Raw genomic sequence first — 23,486 nt, forward strand, 5'->3', positions numbered from 1 at the left:
ATTAGGTTGGACACGATTTTCTCTCCAATCTTCCAAAGCTCGCTATATGCTCATTAACATCCAAACACTAAAAGAGTCAGGAATTATGCAATGGACTCATTTGTGAACAGGAATTTCGTGTCGCATTGATTCAGTCGAACTAAATATCTAAAGTTATTCTTTTTGTACCTTCCCGACAGTTACGAAACCGGAATACATTTACAACGAGCAATTATCGTACAAATTATGCCAAATTTGGACCAATAAATCAGATAATGGCAACTTACAACAAGTACTGCGAAGCTATTGACTTATCAATTATAAAGAGCAAATTAAAAAAACTCTTTATATTATATTCGCTAATAAAGAAAATCCAAAAGTAGTGTAATGTAAACCAGATAGTGTTTAGTTCAGTAATTAGTATTTTATTTTTTAAGTGTATTCCATATTTTATCATCGCAACAAAACGTTCTACTCTTGTTTGACGACAATAAATAAATAAATACATAAATAAATAAATGATCATATAAATAAAATTAATTAATTAATGAATATATAAAAAAATCAAGAATTTTTTCCACTACTCCAATGTCATTGCCCTATCAACGGTTTTATTGTGTGTTGGGTACCTCTCAACAAAAAACAACATTAAGTTTAGGCATTATTCTTTGATCCACATTGCGGGCCTACTTGGGACAATGAATTCTATCGAAAAGTTCAATAACAGAATCCGTGTTATTCAGATTATTCGGATTGGAAATAAAATAATTTCCAGGAATTACATGTGATACCTTCAATTTTAAATAATGGGGTCCGATTCAAAATATCTGGAGCTGTAGCAGTGACAGATATGAATCGCCAACAACTTTCGTTTATTCAACGTAGTTATTTTTGCATTACTTGTTCCAAAACAGCTACAACTGTTTTTAATCGAGTTTCGATTTCATATTTTGTTTAAGGCGCAATGTAGGATCGAATCAAAAGGTTTTAAATTGGTACGTTTTAAATTTTATTATTTATGTGACACGATTCAACTCATTAGCTTCACTGTTCACTAGAGCGTCCAGAAAAATAACGAATTTTAGAAAACTCAATCGGCCCACCCCTGAGGCGATTCATAGTCCTACCAAATTTGAAGTAAATCGGATAAGTTTAGCTACCGAACCAACGTGCCTGAAGTATGTATGTTACTTTTCGATACTTTATATGGAGAAAACCCACTAGCTTTTACGGCTAGATGGCGCTTATATCACTGTAAGTGAATATAAGAAAGATAATTTAATTGTCTACAACTTTGTCGAACACTGCTAGTCAATCCGGCTTTGTTAAAAGAAGTTATTAAACTTCTAGCGAAGTGATGTCTGAGTTAATTTTGCATGCGGCCTACCAGTGCCTGGTTGCGAATTGGTTGGTGTTGGGGACAATAAACTACCTTGTTTGATTGTTAACCATTTCAATTCTTTTTGTGTTATTTATCTCAAAGCAAAAATTAGTGTACTTCTCCGCGCTCAGCCCTTTCCGCTCTAACTAACCAATCACAAGTTAGTCATAGCTGTGGTCTGCTGCTCGGCGCGTCAGATTCTCTGCAACCTGCAGGCAATATGCGTGGTTGCAGTCGAGACTGCGTTCCACTTCTCCACCCCTTGACACATCCTCTGGATAAGGGTATCCGCAGTTTCGTCAACACCTGAGCAGTCAGGGCAGACTGGGGCCTCCGCGTGCCCAAGCCTGTGGAGGCACTGTTGTAAGCAGCCATGGTCTGACAGAAATTGTGTCAAATGGAAGTGAACTTCCCCATGGGGTTTACTCACCAAGCTCGATATGTGAGGTATCAGCCGGTGAGTCCACCTACCTTTCGAGGAGTTAACTCACTAGCACTGCCATCTGGTGACCGAAGCCAGCCTGGTACGCTCGCGGACTCCTCTAGTGCCACGCAGCTCAAATCACTCCTCGTCTTCCCGGATGACCAGCCCGACTGGCATCATGCTCGATATCACCCAGGATGCATCGTGTAATACTGTGAGCCAACTCCAGGCCTCTCGCTCTCATCCATTCCGCCACAGTTCTGATCGCGTGTGCTGCAGTCAGTTCTACCTCGGGGATTGACTCCCCGTAGACCACCAAGGTTACATCATCGGCGAAGCCGAAGATCTTGGCACCTGGAGAGAACTTTAGTCTCAGAACCCCATCATACATAAGGTTCCATAATAGCGAGAATCCATCCTTGCGGGACTCCTGCGGTAATAGGAATGCTTCTCCGACCTGTATCGATCTCGTATAATAGTACACGGTTCTGGAAGTAGCTTTCCAAGATCCGCTACAGCCCACCGGCAGGCTAAGCTAGCGTGAAGAGAGCGCGATGGCATCCCAGCTTGCGCTGTTGAATGCGTTCTTCACATCAAGTGTCACTAGCGCACCGTATCGAATACCTCGCCTTTCCCGTTGGATCGCTATCTCGGCAGTCTTTACCACTGAGTTGATAGTGTCCACCGTGGACTTACCCTTTCGAAAACCAAACTGATTGCTTGACAGGCCGTCCGTACCTTCTGAGTACGGGACTAGCCTGTTGAGGATGATCCTCTCAAGCAGTTTGCTCGTCGTGTCGATCAGGCAAATTGGTCTGTACGACGATGGGTGGCTTCCCGGCCTTCGGCAACAGTACCAACTTCTGCCTTTTATATCTATCGGAAAAACGGTACTCGTCAGGGCATATCTGCATAGCGAGCCTGAACATGTTCGGGTTTGCTATGATTGCTGCTGTTTGGAACTCTATCAGGCCCTGGAGCTTTGTTCGTTGCTAGGAAATTAGCCATTGCTAGTAACTCTTCATTCGTCACCGGGGCCACCATTTCGGTCACATCCACAATGCCTTGCCGCGCAGGAGGCCAGGGACTTGTGGCTCGAGATGAAAAGAGTACTTCGATAATCCTCGCCAACCGATCCGGTGACCGTTCGGGGGGTGAAGAGCTCCCTTTAGTCTTAGCCATCACGATCGTGTAGGCGTCACCCCACGGATTCGCGTTGTCAACCTCACACAGGTTGCCGAAACACGCTCTCTTGTTGCTCTTAATAACCTTAATAAGGGCTTATTTCGCAGCTGGAAACACTTCACGGCGGTCCGCTCTTACCTCCTCGGGGCGGGCTCGTTGCGTCCTACGTCTAGCTTTGAGGCAGGCTGATCGTAGGGCTGCAATCTCGGTATTCCACCAATATACCGGGCGTCTGCCATTTCTTGGCAGAGTTTTCTTCGGCATGGTGGCGTCGCACGCTCGTGATAGGACTGCTACTAGCGCATCCCCGCTTAGACTGTCGGTGTTGGCCTCCAGTCCCAAGGCCGTGGTGACAACTTCGCTGTCGAAATGATTGGTCTTCCCCCCGCGTACCTGGCAGGGATCACTCACCCTCGGATGCTGCACACCATAGTTGATGCTAAAGCGACTTGCTTGGTGGTCACTATGGGTGTAGCCTTCGTCTACCCTCCAGTCCATGTCTGGAACCAGACCCGGGCTGGCAAATGTTACGTCAAACCATGACTCGACCCCATTTCTACGGAATGTGCTAGTGAAACCATCATTGACTAGCACTGCGTCGTAAGCGCCTCCAGTAGGGCTTTGTACAGCGCCTGCCCCACTCCACGGCCCAAGCGTTGAAATCTCCCGCTATGACGAACGGCTTCCGACCCACTAGGTCGGACGAGAGCCTGTCGATCATCTGGTTGAACTGTTCTATAGGCCACCTTGGTGGGGCATAGCAGCTGCAATGGAACACACCATTGATCTTGGCAATCGCGACACCCTCCGCAGAGGAGTGTACTACCTCTTAGACCGAGAACCGTCCCGTTGTACAAACTGCCGCCATCCTAGACCCGTCCGCCACTCAATTGCCGTTATCGGCAGGGACGCTGTACGGGTCAGATGGGAGGGCGACATCTGTCCTCGACTCCGAGACCGACTGCCACAGCAGCTGCTGGGCAGATGCACAGAGGTTAAGATTCAGCTGTGTTACTTGCACGGCTTCTTCTTACTGGCCTCACCGAAGGGACACGAAGGTCCACCCATTACATGGTTACAGTCTTGCCGATTCTTACTGGCGCAGATAAGGCATTTTGGTACCCTATCGCATTTCGGCGCCTTGTGTCCCTCCTCACCACAGCGAAGACACAACTTACTTCTGTCTGGACTCTTGCAGTCGTGGGACTTATGGCCGAACTCTAGGCACCGATAGCACCTGTCCACTGAAGGCGGTTGGGGTATGCTTACTGAGCATACTGACCAGCCGATCTTCAGCTTCCCTCTCTCGATGACCTTTTTGGCTTCCGCAACCGGTAGCCTGAAATAGGCTACCTGCGTGCCAAAGAGTCCCTCTCTTAGGCGTACAGAGGTCCGCTCAATCTCTGCGCAACACTGCTCCATGACGGCAAAGACGACGTCGCCTGCGTTGGTAACCTCACCCAGTTGCTTGCACTGGAGGTTCACTTCCGCACCCAACGACCTCACCTGAGCGCCGTCACCCAAGACCTCTTGGGCCAACTTCTTGTACGCCACCCCACTAGATTTCGCACTAGCGCCAAGATCATTTCGTTGGTCTAGGTACGTCTAAAACTGCGCACAACCTGTCCTAGAGCCGAGAGGCTTTCGGCCGCACGCATCGATTCGAGGACGTCGGCATACTTGTCCTTGTCGGGTTTCACTAACAGAGCCTCTCCTCTGTCCTTGACCTTCTTTGCGGGTCGAGGTGCGTTCGACTAACGCTTAGCCCTGCTGACCAACTTCCAGGAATTTTCGCCCCTTCCTCCGATGGCACCGGCTGGCTGGTACCCACTTGTGGCACAGCACTTTGCGCCCGGTTGGTGCTTTTCGTCTTCTTGGGCCGAGAAGTCACCTTCTCGGGTCGACGCCCTTCTGGATCCTTTACACCCCGATCTGCACCGTCCAAATGACGTTTGGCCTTTATGGTTGCGCGTCGTTTGGCGTTACTTCGCGCACCTTCGCCTGGTGACTGCCTGAGCCGCTTCGGGTTAGGCGCAGTCTTGCCCTCTACTAAAATCTTTTTGGCCGTCAAGGCGAAATCAATGGCCTATTGGGCCATAGTAGCTCCTCCAAGGAAGGAGAAGGCCTCAGTTTGGGCGCCTTTATCGACCTTCTCTCTTCCCGTCACCCGCTTGATATAAGCGTCCTGTTCTTGTCTTGCGACTCGAACAGCCTGGCGGAGCACCAGCAGGTTCAGTTTCAGTTCCTTGCTGATGTTCTGCTTTCCACTTGTAAACTCGATGATATTATCGAGTTGGAAGGAGACCTCGCCAAACCCTCTTTGGCGAAGGGTTGCACCACCTCTACAGCTTCCCCATCATCTCCTACCTTACCCACTTTACTGTTATTTTTTTTTTCGCGACTCATTTATGGTACCACGAGTAGCGCGAGAAAAAAGGTCAGTCACGCCAGAACTCCGCAATAACGTGGTAAGAGTAACGTGGTAACGCTTACTGTGGGAGGTTCCCAGGTACCCCACAGGCTCCGTTACCGATCAGGCATCTTTTTCACCCCCTCGACCACTCATCCCTCGGCACGGGTCGCTTCACACCTTGGATTGGGGTCATCCCGTTTGGTGGGCTCATAACACCTGATCGGGAGATCCGTAGCGCTATTTTATGCCGGCCGCTACACGGCAGGAAATCGGATGTAAAATGATTCTCATTACACCCATTACTTTACAAAAACAAACTCACCAGCGCGGGAAAAAGAATAAACATGCTTCAGTACAAACGACAGCACAAAAGAAAACCTCAAATTACGTCGGTACATTTTTTTCCATTTCGTTTATTTGATAGGCACAAATGCGTTAGCTTGGCGGTGCCAAATTCTTTTGTTTTTACATTTTGGATATTTTAAAACTAGGAGGTTACAATGTTGAAATATTTTTTTTTATGAAAGAGAAAAATGTTACAGCTATCTTAAAATTAGAAATAAGATTCTATATACAAGAGAGGAAGCAAAAAAAAAATTTTTATGAAAAATTTTAAAACAAGGAATTCGATAGTAATAGTTTTTAGGAAATATTTACAGTTATCTTAAAACTAACAATTTAGTTAGGTACACATAAGGGGGAATAAATATTTATGAAAAATTTCAACGGTGTTTTAAAACTAGGGATACAATTCTATTTACAAGATGGGGGACAATAGTTTTAACAAAGAGGTAGAATTACAAATATCTTAAAACTAGGAATACGGAATACAAATTTGATTTTTTATCGAAGACTTATGCTTGGTCAAGATATTCAGAGGGGGATTATTTTCAAAATCAGTGTAGAAGCAATTGTATCAAGGACAGGGGAGAGAATGCGTAGATGGTGACCGGAAGAGAAGAGCAAAACTTGCAACTTTCGGACAAACGGGAGATCAGCGAAACCAATTAGCGCCTCAGTCTAGTAGGTCGGATTGGCGGATGATATTCTTCGGACCCGCGGGAATCCTTCAAAAGTCATCGGACCTCGAGTCGCTCTCGGTTCAGTTTCCGTACTGGTAAGGGCGACGGTGGTTACATAGTGGCAGTCTGGAGCTGATCGGTTCCACACGGCAGGAGGAAACTTCTAAAAACGAGAAATAAAAAGAGAGGGGCTAAATTGGGATATTTGTCGTTTTTATGAAAGTATGGATAAGAAACATATAGGGGAAATCACGATTTGCCAGCATATCTCGGACTGGGACATTGGGTGGTCTACCTCGAGCCCGAAGGGAATCCTTTAACTGAGACCTGGCCTCCAAATACCCGGCGCATACCCAGACAACGTGCTCGATGTCGTGATAGCCCTCGTCACAAGCGCACAGACTACTCTCCGCAAGCCCTATACGCCGCAAATGCGCATCTAAGGTGTAGTGGTTGGACATAAGTCGGGACATTACACGAATAAAATCCCGACCCACATCCATCCCCCCGAACCAAGGCTTCGTTGATACCTTTGGGATAATGGAATGTAGCCATCGTCCAAGTTCACCATTGCTCCACGAGGTTTGCCAGCTGTTGAGTGTCCTCTGACGACAAATACTAAAAAATTCGTTGAAGCAGATTGGTCTTTCGTATATGTCACCATTTAATGCGCCCACCTTTGCTAATGAGTCGGCCTTTTCATTACCCGGGATAGAGCAATGAGAGGGGACCCAAACAAAGGTAATCTGGTAATATTTTTCAGATAACGTACACAAGGACTCCCGTATCTTCCCCAGGAAATATGGGAATTGCTTTTTTGGCTTCATCGAACGAAGAGCCTCGATAGAGCTGAGGCTGTCCGAAATGATGAAGTAGTGATCTGTGGGCAGAGTGTCGATGATCCCAAGAGTGTACTGAATTGCAGCTAACTCTGCGACGTAAACTGAAGCGGGATCATTGAGCTTGAATGAAGCGGTGATAGTATTGTTGAAGATACCGAAGCCAGTGGACCCATCGAGATTTGATCCGTCAGTGTAGAACATTCTGTCACAGTCGACTTCTCGGAATTTATTATAAAATATATTGGGGATCACTTGCGGGCGCATATGGTCCGGGATTCCACGAATCTCTTCCTTCATGGATGTGTCGAAGAATACAGTAGAATCAGAAGTATCTAGGAAACGAACACGGTTGGGAGTATATGAAGAAGGATTAATGCTCTGTGCCATGTAGTCGAAGTACAAGGCCATAAATCGGGTTTGAGAATTAAGCTCGACGAGCCTCTCGAAGCTTTCAATCACCAACGGGTTCAGAATGTCGCATCGGATGAGCAATCGATATGAGAGTTCCCAAAATCGATTTTTTAGCGGAAGAACGCCCGCCAGCACTTCGAGACTCATCGTATGGGTCGAGTGCATGCAACCCAAGGCAATGCGCAAGCAACGATACTGGATTCTCTCCAGTTTGATGAAGTGTATGTTCGCAGCGGAGCGGAAACAGAAACACCCGTACTCCATCACCGACAATATCGTTGTTTAGTACAACCTGATCAGGTCTCCTGGGTGAGCACCCCACCATGTTCCAGTTATTGTTCGGAGAAAATTGATCCTTTGTTGGCATTTCTGTTTCAGATACCTAATGTGACATCCCCAGGTACATTTAGAGTCGAACCAGATCCCGAGATATTTAAATGTGAAAACCTGGTTGATCGTTACACCCATTAATAGAAGCTGGAGTTGCGCCGGCTCACGCTTCCTAGAAAAAACAACCAACTCAGTTTTCTCCGTGGAGAACTCAATACCCAGCTGAAGAGCCCAAGCAGACAAATTGTCCAAGGTATTTTGTAATGGTCCTTGCAAGTCGGCAACTTTGGGCCCTGTAACAGAGACCGCCGTCGTCTGCAAGTTGCCTTAGCGTGCATGAATTGGCAAGACAATCGTCAATGTCATTCACGTAAAAATTGTAGAGTAGGGGACTTAGACATGAGCCCTGGGGAAGACCCATGTAGCTAAATCGCGATGTTGTTAAATCGCCATGCGAAAAGTGCATGTGCTTTTCAGACAACAGGTTTAGCAAAAAGTTATTTAAAATTGGCGAAAGACCATGCTGGTGCAGCTTCTCAGAAACAATTTTGATAGAAACTGAGTCAAAAGCCCCCTTAATATCCAAGAAGACTGATGCCATCTGCTCTTTGTTAGCATAGGCCATTTGGACTTCTGTAGAAAGCAACGCAAGGCAATCGTTCGTCCCTTTGCCTTTGCGGAAGCCAAATTGTGTATCTGACAGTAAGCCATTTGCTTCAACCCAATTGTCGAGGCGAAACAAGATCATTTTCTCGAACAAATTCCGAATACAGGACAGCATTGCAATCGGCCGATACGAGTTGTGGTCGGAGGCTGGTTTTCCTGGTTTTTGGATGGCGATAACCTTCAGTTGCCTCCATTCATAAGGGACAATGTTACCCTCAAGAAACTTGTTAACAAAAAATTCTACAAGCGCCTTTTTGCAGTGTCAGGCAGATTCTTCAGCAAGTTGAATTTGATTCTGTCTAACCCTGGGGCGTTATTGTTGTATGATAAGAGAGCAAGTGAGAACTCCACCATCGAAAACGGTGTTTCGTTCGCGGTATCGTGAGAAGACGCGGCGCGGCACGTTTTCTGTACCGGGACAGAGTCCGGACAGATCTTCTTGGCGAAAGCGAATATCCAACGGTTTGAATATTCCACGTTCTCGTTGGTACTATTACGGTTACGCATACGTCGAGCCGTACCCCAAAGAGTGCTCATCGCTGTTTCTCTCGTTAACCCGTCGACGAACCGGCGCCAATAACTGCGTTTTTTGGCTTTCAATAGACTCTTCATTCGCTTTTCTAACGACGCGTACTGTAGATAGCTAGCGGGTAACCCGTCTTTCCGGAAGGCCTTATATGCAGTGGACTTTTCCGCGTACAGCTCTGAGCACTCTTTATCCCACCACAGGGTGGGAGACCGTCCATGGGTATTCGCGCTGGGTACTGGTTTAGTCTGAGCTTGATTCGCACTGTCGAGAATCAAGCCAGCCAAAAACCTGTACTCTTCCTCCGGAGGAAGTTCTTGAGTGGATTCGATTTTAACGGATATCGCGGTCGCGTAACTCTTCCAATCAATGTTCCGTGTGAGGTCATACGAGACATTGATTGTTTCCGATGGTCTTGAATCGTTAGCAATTGAAATCACGATAGGCAAATGATCGCTACCGTGGGGATCAGGGAACGTCGGTACATTATCGTACGGTACTCCACCAAAATCACTACAGACGTCGCTACTGCGAATTATAGCCCTTTCATAAAAGACACTCCACCAACCTTACCCTTCGGCCAACCAGCCCCAGTCACCCCTACTCGTGGTACAAACAACTTTGTCAAGGAGGATGTAGTTGGGAAGAGAAGACCTGGCGAAGGGCACCTGAAGCGAGACTGATAGGGAGTAAGTAGTCTGACCTCTCTCGGTGTTTGCGGCATACAACTGTTTGCATTCTTAACCTGTTGAAGTGAGGGGTCCTTTAAGCAGCCAACTCCGTGCTCCAATAGTTCTTCGAACTTTAGGCCCGGTTCGGACACAACCCCATCGATTTCTACGGTCAGAGCCGGCCGGTAGGCTTTAAATTCCCACGTGAAGCGCTCACAGTAAGCAATCTCGTTTACTGGGCCGAGATCATTCACTATTACATGTATTTTGTTTGTCAGAACACGTGTAATCTGAGTTACCGCCTGGTGCTAAGTAGTCAGATCCCGAGAGTTTTAATATATTAACCGGTTTCTCTCAGGTTCGAAAATACACTACCCATGGACAGAGAAGAGAAGGGCCACTCAAAATCAAAACTTCTCACAATTCTTTTTTAAAATCACTAGCGGCACGTGGTGTCGAAGCCCTGCAAAATACACTGTTAATCAACACATTAGTTCAAAATTATACGACGTTACTGGTATAAAATATCTAGCAAATTCATCCCCGATAATCCGACAAGTGGTCAGAATATGTTCTACCAAATAAAAATTGTCATGCAATAATTAACCCAGCTTTCAAACATTAACTGCGTTTTTGGGTTGCAACGGATATTTTACTTTAAAAAATAACCAATCTTTTTCCATCGAAAAACGAAAGTTTGAATGTTAAAGTATGTAAGTATGTTTAAATATCGAAACTTTTGACTGCACAGTTAATTCTTAGTGCACTGCCCAAGAAAGATTTTCAATGGATATCTTCCCAATGGTTATTGTGTGTCCTTTCTTTTGAGAACCACCAAGCAAGGACATTAAATTTAAATACAAACAGCATTTTGTTAGCCAGCCATTTTCCTTTTCCAGGATTCGATATAAGTTTTTTGGTCCTTATAAAAGTGGAGGAAATTAGTTTATAATTATTTTCAATCTTTAATATTGGAGTCTGCTTTGTATAAATTCTCATGAGTATCTTTTAATTTTTACGAAATGTCACCAAGGTCTGTAAACCATGACAATCGTTCTGACTACTCACCAGTGCTGCCACAATTAAACCTGTACTGGGAGTTGAAAATTCTTCGTATTCTGTACCAACACAATGACAAACAGAATCATTCTATATAATTATTTTTCATTCGAGATAGTGATATACTGAGTTGGTGCTGATGCTGATATTTGGCTGCGAAAAACCAAAAAAATCTGACTCGGAATCAGTTGTTTCATTTGCGATAAAATTTCGCCAGAAACCAGTCAAAACTACGGTGTGTTCTACTAAAATTTCCGAAAAATCTATAAAAAATTGAAATATTTCCAAAAATCTGTGGAAATCGGTGAAATTTTCATCAAAATGTTAAAAATCTGTCTTCTGAAAAAAAAGAAGCTGTGACCAAAAATCAGGCAATCTATGAGACGTTTGTTTGACAACTCAGTGGAGGGTTTTGTAACAAGTTTGTTTTGTTTTACTCCTGCAAACACAAACATCTTTCATTAGTTCCGATTCGTTTGATGTTGGATCGAATCAATGGTTTTGTCGGACGTTGTGCCCAGCAAAGCGGAGTAACGTCAGAAGAAACAATCAAGAAATAATCAGCTGATCCAACACGTCTCATGGATTACCTAATTGTTAAATAAATCTGTGACATTAAAGAAAAATTTGTGAATGTGCAACCCTGGCTGGGGCTTGTATTGACATTTGGATGCGAGATGTGACCAGAGTGTATGTAAGGAGAGTGAAGACAACTGTCATGATTATCTGTCAGTAATATTCCAAACGAACAAATGATCTCTCAAAATACATGGATTTGTCTCGTTTGGAATGACATTGACAAATAATCATTGTTCCAATTTTGACAGTGTCGTCACTCGCCTTATATGCACTCAGGATGTGACAAACTTGTATTCAGCAAATCAAATGAAGCTTATGGGTGCTTACAGAGTGGCGGCGAGAAGCTAACCTGGGGCTAGGGCTGACATTAGAATGCGAATAACCTGCTTGCTGCAAACCAAAGGGATGATGTCAGAGTGAAAGCCGAGCAGATCTGCACCGGCTACTTGCTTTTACACTGACAGGTTCCATTTGATATGCTGCAAGCAGGTTTCTGGCATCTCGCATCCTACTGTCAGTACCACCCAAGTAACCCATAAGCATTATAACGTAGCCTAATATCTGATTTAGATCCACATATAATGCTGTCTTGAAGAGCCGTGAAGCCTGATATTATGCTGGTGCTAGGCCAGAAAAGGAGAAATATAGTGCTATTACTGTGCATAGATTGACAGCTCGTTTCTGCAGTACTAATGCTATTAGCATTAGCTTCAGTTGGCTGTCATTGTCCGCCACGGTTTTAAAATCATTTCTTATGTTTCCTTTCGGTATGATGAGCAAAGGGGAAAAATTTTAAAATAAAATGTTCTGCTTAAAACCGTAATTGACTCTCTTCTAATGTTTGGAATGAATATCCTTAATGTGTTTTCGTTCTCACATGATATGAATGTTTCACGAAAATTACCTTTAGTATGTCTCGAACTGAGGTACCTAGCCTCGTCCTTCACGGTAAGTGCGCTGCGTTTGCTTCCTAGACAATATTGCATATGTTCGATTGAAATGAAATATGCCCAATATAATCTTCAAGAAGAGTTGCATAACAAATAAACCCATAGCATTATAATAGCATTATATCGGCTTTTTATTTGCTCTATAATGGCAGTAAATGCACTTGTAAAGCTTACATGCTTTAAAGATCCTTGAAGCATGTACGAGTTATATCAGCTTTATATACGCCATATAGAGAGCCAGTGATAATGCTATATGTCGGTTGCGCTATTATGCATTATTGATGCTAATATAGAGCTTTATTGCATAGTTAAAGCTGTAAAGGGGTTTCAATGCAACATTGGTGCAAATGTATAGCCAATATAGTGCAATGGCTTAATGCTTATGGTTACTTGGACAGCACATACACAGTTTCTCGCCGCCACTCTGTAAGCGACCTATCACAGTAAACGCAAGCAATCCGTGCAGATCCGCTCGGCTTTCATTAGGTTTGTTTCAATACACGGTTCTTGCTCCTAGTTGCTCCGTAGCAAACAGGAACAAAAAAACTTGCTAATTTTTAATTCGGTTTGCTACTAGAAGTAGAAAAGGAGAAGAAGTACTTCCAGTTTTTCCTATGTACTGTAACAAACCTATTTTGACATCAATCCTTTGATTTGCTGCAAGCAAGTTTCTGAAATCCCGCATCCTAATATCAGTGCTAGCTTCAGCTCAGTTTCTCGCCATCACTCTATCAGCGGTCTAACTCAACATTTATAACCTGATTACTGGTATGCATCGTAGTGTTAAATTATTTTACCTGTCGTGTCAAAAAAAAAATGTACTGTACTTTTTACAAAAATATGTTATCCGTATCGTACAGAATTTGTACCAAAAATACTCGAAAAATCTGTACCTTTCTAGATAAATATGTACTTGTGGCATCGCTGCTACACACTTTTCAGTTCTGCGTACCGAGAAGCTATTATTAATCAGTTACTCAGCAGTCAAGTTAAGGATTTTTTCTAAAATAAATTTAAAAATAGTTAAACTGTTCGAGAAAACAATTTAAGACCGACGATGGCTTGTATACGTTCATTGGGTCATTAAGCCATATGCTGTTTTCGATTTTTTCCGATGCAGCTGACGTTTTATCGAATATTTTTTATTTTTTTGTTCGAAAAATTACAAATATTTTTTTACAAAATTGAATTATCACGACAAAATCTTCCATTGGATTTCCTAATATGTGCTAAGTGCTCTTGTGACCTTAAGTACTCACATTAGCTGTCACTGCATTAGATTGGAATTCAGAAAAAAAGTTTACTTCTTCAGCTTAATTATCACAAGTAATATTTATGACAAATGGAAAAATCCACCACCCATGCGGAAGATCACGTCCCACTAGTTAGAAAGAGGGCTCTGCAATCATGTGCTGCTTAGCAAATGTTCCTTACGAGTTACTCTTCAATATGCAAAATTAATAAAAGCGAAGCCGTGTGGTGTCCAGCGGGCTGAAATCTTTTTGCACTATTTCAACCAAGAATAGAACCTCTGGGAACTGCTCCCATGTCGTAAGAGGCGACTAACAACATGCTAGGAGTTCCTAGGCCGACGTTTTGCTCCGTACCGAAGACTTAATCTGGACGGACCTTAAGGTTTTCCATATTACCCTCTTTCCAGTCTGTATTTAGTGAATCACTGACATATACTGCTCCTTTTCTGATTCGCCTTTCTTGATTGTGTACCGACGTTTTAAGTTTCTTCTGGCGGTTGTATATTAGCCGTAAATGACGAAATCTAATTCTACACTAAGTAACAGAATATATTAATATACCGGCACTTCCACGCCAAGGTTTAACTTCCAAAGCTTTGGTTTAAAAACCGTTTTTAAAAAATGGAAACTTTCATGTAGGAAATTTATTGAATTGGCCTAAGATGGAGCTGTCGAATTTCACAAAAAGCTTTTTATGTTGCAAGTGATCTGTAGTTGTGTTAAATTAGGTATTTTTCTATTATATTTGGAACCGTCTACCGACAAATCTACATTTACGAATACCTCCAAAAGTGACTCCTTGAGGTCTCATGAAGGCCTGACACTAGCTTTATGATACTTTTGCTTTTCTAAACAGTAATAAAAATCTCAACATTCAAGAACTTCACTTTGTCAGAAAATGTAGGGCCATCGGAAGCTAAAACTTCGTAAAATCGCACTCCTGGTCCTTTTTTCAGTGCAGTACTCTACGTCACTCGTTCAAATTTGCACCGCTCTTATGGTAGTCGGTATTTGCTAGTATTACTGTTCTCCCATCCATTCTGGTAGTCAAACGGTGGGATAGCAAAATTCTTACAAGTTTCCTATCTCATGCCTCCACGCGAGTCTAAGTCTATTGATGACATTTGGTCCTTAGACCGCAGAATGAGAGGGTGCGAACAGAATGAGAGGGTGCGAACAGATCTAGTCGAGAAAACATTGCCGTAAAATGAGTAGTTGATCGGAAATTAGCCCCAATACGACTAATCTGACTAGTATCTATGAACACGGGTCAATACGTATTGAAAATTCGCCGCGTCTGTTTTTATGAACCTAATTTAAAGCTCCGTTATTGCTAACAAGCCCGTGCATCAGGTTAACAATCCTTTATATTTCCCTTCAGTGTTCGGTATTATCGCTCGTATACTTGTATTCCACAAACAATCCGATATGGAAAATAAGAAATACTTTCCTTGATTTATAACATCTCTCGCTATTTTTGCCTGTATAATGTGTTATCACTCGGTAGTTTTCAAGCCAATAAATATATCGTAGAGAAGAAGTAGCGAATTCTGTCCAAATACTGTTGCAATAAATAGTGATCCGGCCCATTACGCGGATAAGATTAGCTTTTCTAGGCAATACTCCCACGGTCGGCCGTGTGGAGTTCAAATTGCTTTTGTTTAGGGAACATAGTATACTCTCGGTAGCCGGCTGCCCAGAGTTTAAAAATAACCAAAAACTAAACAAGATCATCTCTTTTTCGAGTGATCGTGCACTCGAAGACTAACTAAACAACTACCTAATAAAACATGCTTTACAGGTCGCATCGTTTGCTTGGAGCGAATCCTAGACCTGATACCCTTCCAAACCACCAACTCCGCGACACCTATGGAAGAGTCTGATGAATCGTCGTCCTTCCGTTAAGTAGGTGGAGCATCAACACTTCCCGTCTACCTTATCCTTTATCCTTCCCCGTGAACGATGGAGATGGGGGCGGCCGGCAATGATGGCTATCATGCTGTTGAGGTTTTAATATGGGTCGGATTGGTATGAATTCCTACTTACCACTTCCTAAGCAACTCTTATTAGATAATCAGCAGTCAAACATGATGAAGTCAGTGTGCAATCCGCCAAAATCATCGTCACAACGCAACGCAACGCAACGCAACGCAACGCAATATGCAAAATTAATAAAAGCGGACCAGGTAATCAGAGAACATTCCGTTGAAACTGGACGATTCTCCGGACGCCCCGCAAAAATAACAGATAATGTCGTTTTAGAAAACGAGCGTTCAATGATTACATACAGCAATAAGCATAATATCAATCAGAAAAGTAAAATCTATGATACGAAACGCAATAATACATTTTCTGTTATTTACTGTACGCTTTAGCGAAGCTCTACCTTACCGCCTGCAACGATTTATACGAGCCAGTCTCAAAAGTTATACTAGTTGAAACGTCATACGGGTGCACTCTCAAATCAAACCAAGGAAAACCAGCAACAAATCCGATTCGCTTTTGTGAGAACTTTCGTAATTTTTTTTGTTTGAAGTGGTACTTCTCTTCTCTGCCATGGACCAGAAGAATATTCTTGTTGGAAATGATGTCTGAGTCAGTTTTGCATGGGGCCTAGCAGTGCATGGTTGTGTAGCAGTACTCGATTCCCACGAACTATGTGAAATAATAGTTAGATTTAGCTCAATAGTATGCCCAGACGAATTGTAGTACATAATACGAGTTACATTTTGGTTACAAAATATAAGTTCCACCTGTGATCGCATAGAGGGCGCCAACACTAACTTTATATAAGAATATTTTCAACGGAGTGAGATAGAAATTAAGTGTCTTCTACAAATTTGTAGAACATGCATTTTGTAATAATTCTTCCAAGCACCGTAATATTCTATCTCTCTTCCTTAAAGTGGGCCGACTGAGTTTTCAAAAATTCGTTATTTTCTGGGCAGTCTAATGCTTATGTCAAACGTATTCGTGCCTGATAGGATACACCCGCCGCATAGATCCCACCACCTTCAATAGCGTCTACTAGAAACAAAGTTCTTAAAATCAAACCAGATATCTAAGTTCAGATATGTTTTTATTTCTCCTTTCAGATGACCTAACCATCCAATTCCGGAAGACGCATGATGCGTTTGTTCAAAGTCAGAAAACTTTCCGACATTCAAATTGCATCATCGGAATCTACCCCAGAAGCAATATCCAGCGGCACTAACCCCGGCACTACGGAAGCAACCGAGCCAACCCATAATGAGATTATTAATTCGAGCATTGATCCATCAAATTCGGGTCGGGCCGTTGCTTGCGGTAGTTCAGGATCATCACTAACATCCACGGAGACCATCAGAGGGATCACCACACAAACAACCAACAGCGGTTTGCTGCTGCTATGCTCATCAGCATCAACCTCGACAGGTCGAACGTTATCGATTTTGGCGGTTCCATCCACCGCTGCCGGCATCCATGCTACCACTAGCGACACAGGTTTTAATGATTCGCTGCCGAAACCAACAGCACCACAATTTGCGAATGATAAAATTTGCACAATTTATAACAAAACCCAGAATATTAGATTATTATCAGAAAAGCCAGTCAATCAAGGCTCGGGTCTGCTGGTGAGAGGTACGGGCGGTACGTTGCTGTCACCACGACAGCCACAACAGATGCATCAACGGCAGCAGTCGTCATCGGAGTTTTGTCTTCAACAGCAGCACTTTCAAACGAATAAAATAAACGCAATCGGGACGTTGATTGGCAGGAACGCAATTGGTGAGTTTGGAAGGGGCTAGATTTTTGTTGTTGTTCTCTAGATATCCATACGTACGTGGGATTTCTGATTGGTGTTGCCGTACGGTCAACCGGCATCCATAAATCAATTTTTGGTCGGCAAAAGAGGTGGGCAGGAGTCGTGTGTATGTAGCTACTAGCACAGCATGATAGGTACTCATTCTCAGTCTACCTCGATATCAGGTTCTGTCTGGCAATGTGCCGATGATGCAGAGACGACGTGCTGAACATGGCAGTGCTAATTTGTACAAACAATTATGATACACATTCGTATTTGAATTTTATCTAATCCACGTTGCAGTGAAGTCGTACACAGTGATGCTCCAGAAATTACCATAATTCCCTATAATTTCTCCGTAAATCTAACGACCAACCCAAATTCACACTTTCGCCATTGGCTCAAGCACTGCACTCAGACCCACTGCACAACACAGGCAATCGAACGATGCCCAAGAATAATTTGTACGCCTCAATTATACTACTGGGCTTGATCCGTAGCCTCTTTGCTGGACGCCGAAGACCATCGCATCGATGCAGTAATCGAATAACGACGCATTTTTATGAACGTGATGCAAACGATATACACAACAAATTTATTTCATGAAATCACCGCAAGCTAATCGGTGTGTCCACTTTAACTCTCCCCTGTATTCTTCTTCTCCGTTGGGAGTGCGGCAATTGGCTATTGGTCGTGAGCTTAATAAAATCAGAAAACGTTTTGCTTGCCTTCTTGTTTCCTTAGTTGCTGCTGCTGCTGCTGCAAAGGACAAGTGTAAAATCTTACAAAGTAGTTACAAAGTTGCTCTGTGATTTTCCGGGCGCTGCGAAGTGCCTGGACAGAAAAAAAAACACGCGCCAACAAAAGCTCAGCACAACTTGAGCCAGCGAAAGATGATACCCTGTGAACCGACCACACTCGGCTAAAGGGTTGGAAAAATGAAAATTTATAGGCACTTAGCCAGAATCCTCAGCTCAGGTTCAGATTGGATCGGTTGACCTGGCGCGATGGCGAGTTGAGTTTGCCAATCTCCTCCGGGCCAGTGTGCAGTCAGTGGTCAGCAGCAGACTACACGTTGCATCGGTCGGTGCAATAGTATCAGTCCACACCGTAAACTTTGGCACGTGCAAAAATCGGAGCAATTTATGAGCCACTTTTGCCATCGTTCCCGGTCGCAACTTTGCGCGCTAGCTAGTCTGCAGACCCCTGTTTAGTTGTTTCATAAATCAGTGATTTCACCTCGCCGAGAAGCTTTCCGCCAGTTTTGCCAGAGATTTTTTTTTTGCGTTGATTTATTCGTTAATTTCTCTGGAGTATAATTGGGTGCAGTCAGATTTATGCATTCATTAGTATTTTTAATTGATAGATACACATCTCATTTATCTTGCCGTGCGTCTAACGTGTCATTTATCGTGTGTAAATATGTGACTAATTTTGAAATGCAACAGATATACTTCCTATAATTTTATGTTGGACGCAATATAATTCTCGAGTACTTTTTCAAATGGACGTAAGCAACATTGAGAGCCTCTCTTTGTTTACTGTCTCTTTCGTTTATTACGACGTCATTGCAACACTTTGTACTAATTTTCCAGTACATATCGAAAGCCGACGGTTTTTACTACAATATTATGCAAAGAGTAGAGTAGTAAATGTTGAAATGGCCGAGTGATGAACAGAAGAGAAAGATCTCAAAGAGAATCTCCCATTGTTACTTACGTCCATTTGAAAAAGTACTCGAGAATTGCTCTCTGTGACGCAAAAATTTTATTTATTAGCCATGGTTGTTTATTTTTAGAACTAATGAAACGCGGGGAATGAAAGAAATGTTAGTGTAATAAACGTTGTTTTAGAGACCGTGTATACATGCGCATCTAGACATGTCACGGAGGGACTTTTTGTTAGTGGGATTTCGTGCAACTCTCAAAAGTATTATCATTTGTTTATTGCTCTAGGTAGCCAGCTGCCGAGAATGTACTATAGATTTATTGCTTGTTGAATTTGTTGAAACCAAGACAATTGTGCCTTACCGTGTCTTCTAATCGTTTCCCTGATCGGAAGGAAAGGAAAAAGAGGAAGAAGGAAGTAGAATGTGAACGGTGTAAAAATTACAGTACAAAACAAACAGTAGGTAATTAAAACTCGCAAGTACTTTATATCGCCTGCGAGAAAGCCAAAAGCTCTTAACCGCTCTGGATTAATTTTTTTAATATGTTACTAAATTTCAGTCGACCAAACCAAGTTTCGGCTACGTAGGTAAAGTAGGAATTCGAAATCATGATTGCTTTACTGCTGCGCAGTTTCATATCAAATAATATGAGGTTCCGTAGTTGGATTCACAAAAATTACAAATAACTCACCGCGCTGAATAGTAGCCATGTGATAATTGAGTTTACAGTGGCCGTTTAAGGCCCTGGTCAACATACCACAATGTTGTTTCGAAAAGTGTAGGAGGTTTTTCGAATTTTCTGGGCACGGTTTTTCCATAAAACTTTGGTTTGTAGATTTCACCAATGTTTGCAGTTAGCAGTTAATGTTAGCTGAAACACAAGACCGGATCGTTTCCTTTATCCAACTTGTTGAAATTGGCGAAGCAGGCTCAAGACAAACGAAGTCATTCTCTGCGCCTGCTCTGGCCAATTCCTCATGTTTATGTTCATTTTCATTATTACTGGCATGTTCGAGCACCCATACGAGGTTGATAGTATTGTCAATAACAAGTTCTTCTATTTTATTTCGCAGTGCAGCACTAGTTCGGACCGTCATTTGCTCGAGCTAAGGGCCTTGATTGCAGCCTGACTTTCTTAGCAGAAGTTTATAACTTTGCCGGAGAAGCTCTGGTGAAGAGCTGACAGTACCACATAATTGCAAAAATTTCTGCTTAGAATACAGTACAGTACCTAGAGAGCGAGACTGTTCCAATCTCATTTCACGACAGTATACACCACCACTAGCACGTCTTTACATCAGAGAACCGTCAGTGTTGATTTTATATGAACGGGTGTTCAATAAAAAATAAGATTTTTTTAGTCATGTAGTCAAAAACAAAAAAATAGTATTTTTATTAAAAAAATAATGTTTATTTTTTGAAAAAAAAACGTCAATGAATATTGGAGAAGGGGCCCTGGTCAGCCGTATGTAGCAACTTTGTCTCGATGCTCTCACAAGAGCTGCATTGACGTCCATTAGGGCATCGCAAAAAATTTTTTTTTTTTGAATTCTCAAAGGCCCCCCCCCTCTCATATTGTGACAAATGTGAAAGTAAGCTCAGATGCCGAATTTCACATCATTTGGACAATTTAAGAACCCCGCCCACTTTGCTTGAAATTTTTTGAAATTGGTACTATGGGAAAATATGGAGGAAAAATACATTAAATGCTATAACTTTTGAAGTAGCAATCAGAAAATTACAATTTATACCTCTTTTGAAAGAAAATAATCATAGTATTTGAATTGAGATATTTTTGTTCCTACGAAAATACGGGAAAGTGGGGTACTGGGTCATTTTGGACCCAAAATTCCATATTTTTAATGATTTTTCTACTCCGTGACGCAAATCGTACATATTTTGTAGTTTTTCTAATGTGAAAAAATCTCAGAAATTGAACGGAACTCTTTTGACCTTAGTCCGAATACGAGAAGTTGGGGTTATAGGGCTTTTTGTCATTCATATTAAATTTTATTATTTTCTCATGCATATATCTCTATTATTCTTCAATCAATTTTCATAAAATGTAACTTATTGAACGTGTAAAATTCTGAGGAATAAAACAAAAATAAAAACATTAGAGGTAAAATTCAGAAACATCAAACTTTTTGATATTTACTTTACAAATCTCATTTTCTTCATTATTTGTCCTAATACCTCAACTTCCCCTATTTTTCCAGAAATGAAACTTTTCTCATGTGATCTCTAAGCATATTTTACACTAAAAGTAGTAAATTAAATAAGAATTTTGTTGTTAAATGGAGTGAATATGTGCGATTTTATGATAAAAATGTGAAATCGACACTATATGTCAGATAATTTGATGTTTCTGAATTTTACCGGTAACGAATCTATTTTTGTTATAATCCTAAGGATTTTCCACGTTCAACAAGGTATAGTTTATTAAAATTGAGTGAAGAATAATAGATTTCACGAGAAAATGATGAAGTTTAATATGAATGACAAAAGGCCATTTAACCCCAACTTCTCGTATTGGGACAAAGTTCAAAAAGGCTCCGATCGATTTTTGAGATTTTTTACATTAGAAAAACTACAAAATATGTATGATTTGCATAACGGAGCAGATCATTAAAAATAGGGGATTTCGTGGCCAAAATAACCCAGTACCCCACTTTCCCGTATTTTCCTAGAAACAAGAATATCCATTCAAATACTAAGATTATTTCCTTTCAAAAGAGGTTATAGCATTTAATGTATTTTTCCTCCATATTTTCTCATAGTACCAATATCAAAACATTTCAAGCGAAGTGGACGGGGTCTAAAATTGACCAAATGATGTGAAATTTGGCATCTGAGCTTGCTTTGACATTTGTCACAATATGAGAGGGGGGGCCTTTGAGAATTCAAAAAAAAATTTTTTTTGCAATGCCCTAACGTCCATCTTCCGGATACAATTCCGGATCCTGGTGATCAACTGCTTCGTATCTTTGACCCGCCAATTATTTGTGTACATTAGGGCACCGAGGGAGCCGAAAAAATCCTCCTTGGGACGGCACTGGGGCAAGTTGGTCTGGTTCCTTTCTTTCGGCACGTACGGTATCTTTTTCTACTCAAGATACTTCAGCGTCTTCTTGGCGTATTGGGAAGACGCCTTGTTCAGCCAGAAGACCTACTTCCCATCCGCATGATGCTCCTTTAAAAACGGCAGTAGAATTTTCTCAAGACGCTCCTCCTGGTACACTTGTTGATTGATGGCCAGACCACTCGTCTTGAACCACGGCTTTGAAATCTCTTTGTCCGGTATGAAGATGTGCAGCATAACTTTTTTTAAATTTATGCTTCAACTTATATTTTAGTTCGGGGATTGTGGCCAACTAGTCGCTGGAATAGTAGCTGTCATTTCCTACAACGTGTGTCTTCGAGAGCGGAAAGTAACTTTCGTCGTCTAGCACGAACGACGTCCCGCGGTAGTTTTTCATCATCCACCGGCACTGCGATTTCAAGATCACTATCTGCTCGTCCGTGTACTCGGGGGACCGAGTCTTCTTGAGGTTTCGGTGAATCAAGGTATGGGAGCAGTGATATTTACGAGCTGCGTTACGCAAACTTGTTCCGTCCTTGTTGTCGCACAACTTTTTCAACGCTTTCTTCTTCTTTTTCTTCTTCTTCTTCTTCTTCTTCTTGTTCGTCATTATCTTCGCCGGACGGCCGCTATCGGCCTTCCGCTTTGCGCTCGGGGATGCCAGGATCCGGTAAACTGTACTCACGGACACGTTCTCGTCTCGAAAGTAGTCTACCGTAAACTTTTTTCCACGATGACCATGCGTTTCGTAAAACCGTACAACACGCTCGCGGAGTGCTTGCTGTTTCGACACCATCGTCGATTGAACTGACAGCACCCGAGCGAAAAGGAGCATGCCACCCATTTCTAGAGAGTCCAGAGAGCAATTCTCTTGGAGAGACAAAAATTACGCTCTTTACTTTAATTACAGAAAGGTATTGAAATCATTTTCATTTTTTATTGAACACCCGTTAGCCAGACAACTACTTCCCGAGAAGAAATCTTCACATCGAATGTCCTGGCCGTGTGTGACTACAGTCATGTATAACTGGTAGTAAGATCAATAGGTTACTGCTCCAAAGACCAGCACCCTACAATCTGTATGCACATAATAATAGTGCTTCTTGTTTAAGGTGTATGTGTAATAGGGTGGGGCAATATGATTGTTTTTTCAACGCTAACTTTTTTGGTTCACTTTGGGGTCCCAAATAACTACAAAATTTGCGGTCGATCGGTTATGACCCGGCGAAGCGTATTGCATTTGAAATTGATATGGAAATT

General features: G+C 42.4%; 1 protein-coding gene across 2 annotated transcripts in view; it reads left to right on the forward strand.

Moving 5' to 3' along the window:
* Positions 1–23,486, forward strand: part of LOC131692813 (multiple PDZ domain protein-like) — a 240,523-nt gene that overhangs the window by 100,604 nt on the left and 116,433 nt on the right. For both annotated transcript variants that reach the window (XM_058980100.1, XM_058980101.1), the window contains exon 3: positions 16,787–17,459. In XM_058980100.1, the coding sequence (XP_058836083.1) occupies positions 16,817–17,459 (643 nt within the window). In that variant the 5' untranslated portion in view covers positions 16,787–16,816. The remainder of the gene's footprint in view (positions 1–16,786; positions 17,460–23,486) is intronic.

The sequence above is a fragment of the Topomyia yanbarensis genome, chromosome 3 (genome assembly GCF_030247195.1).
Source record: "Topomyia yanbarensis strain Yona2022 chromosome 3, ASM3024719v1, whole genome shotgun sequence".
Lineage (NCBI taxonomy): Eukaryota > Metazoa > Arthropoda > Insecta > Diptera > Culicidae > Topomyia > Topomyia yanbarensis.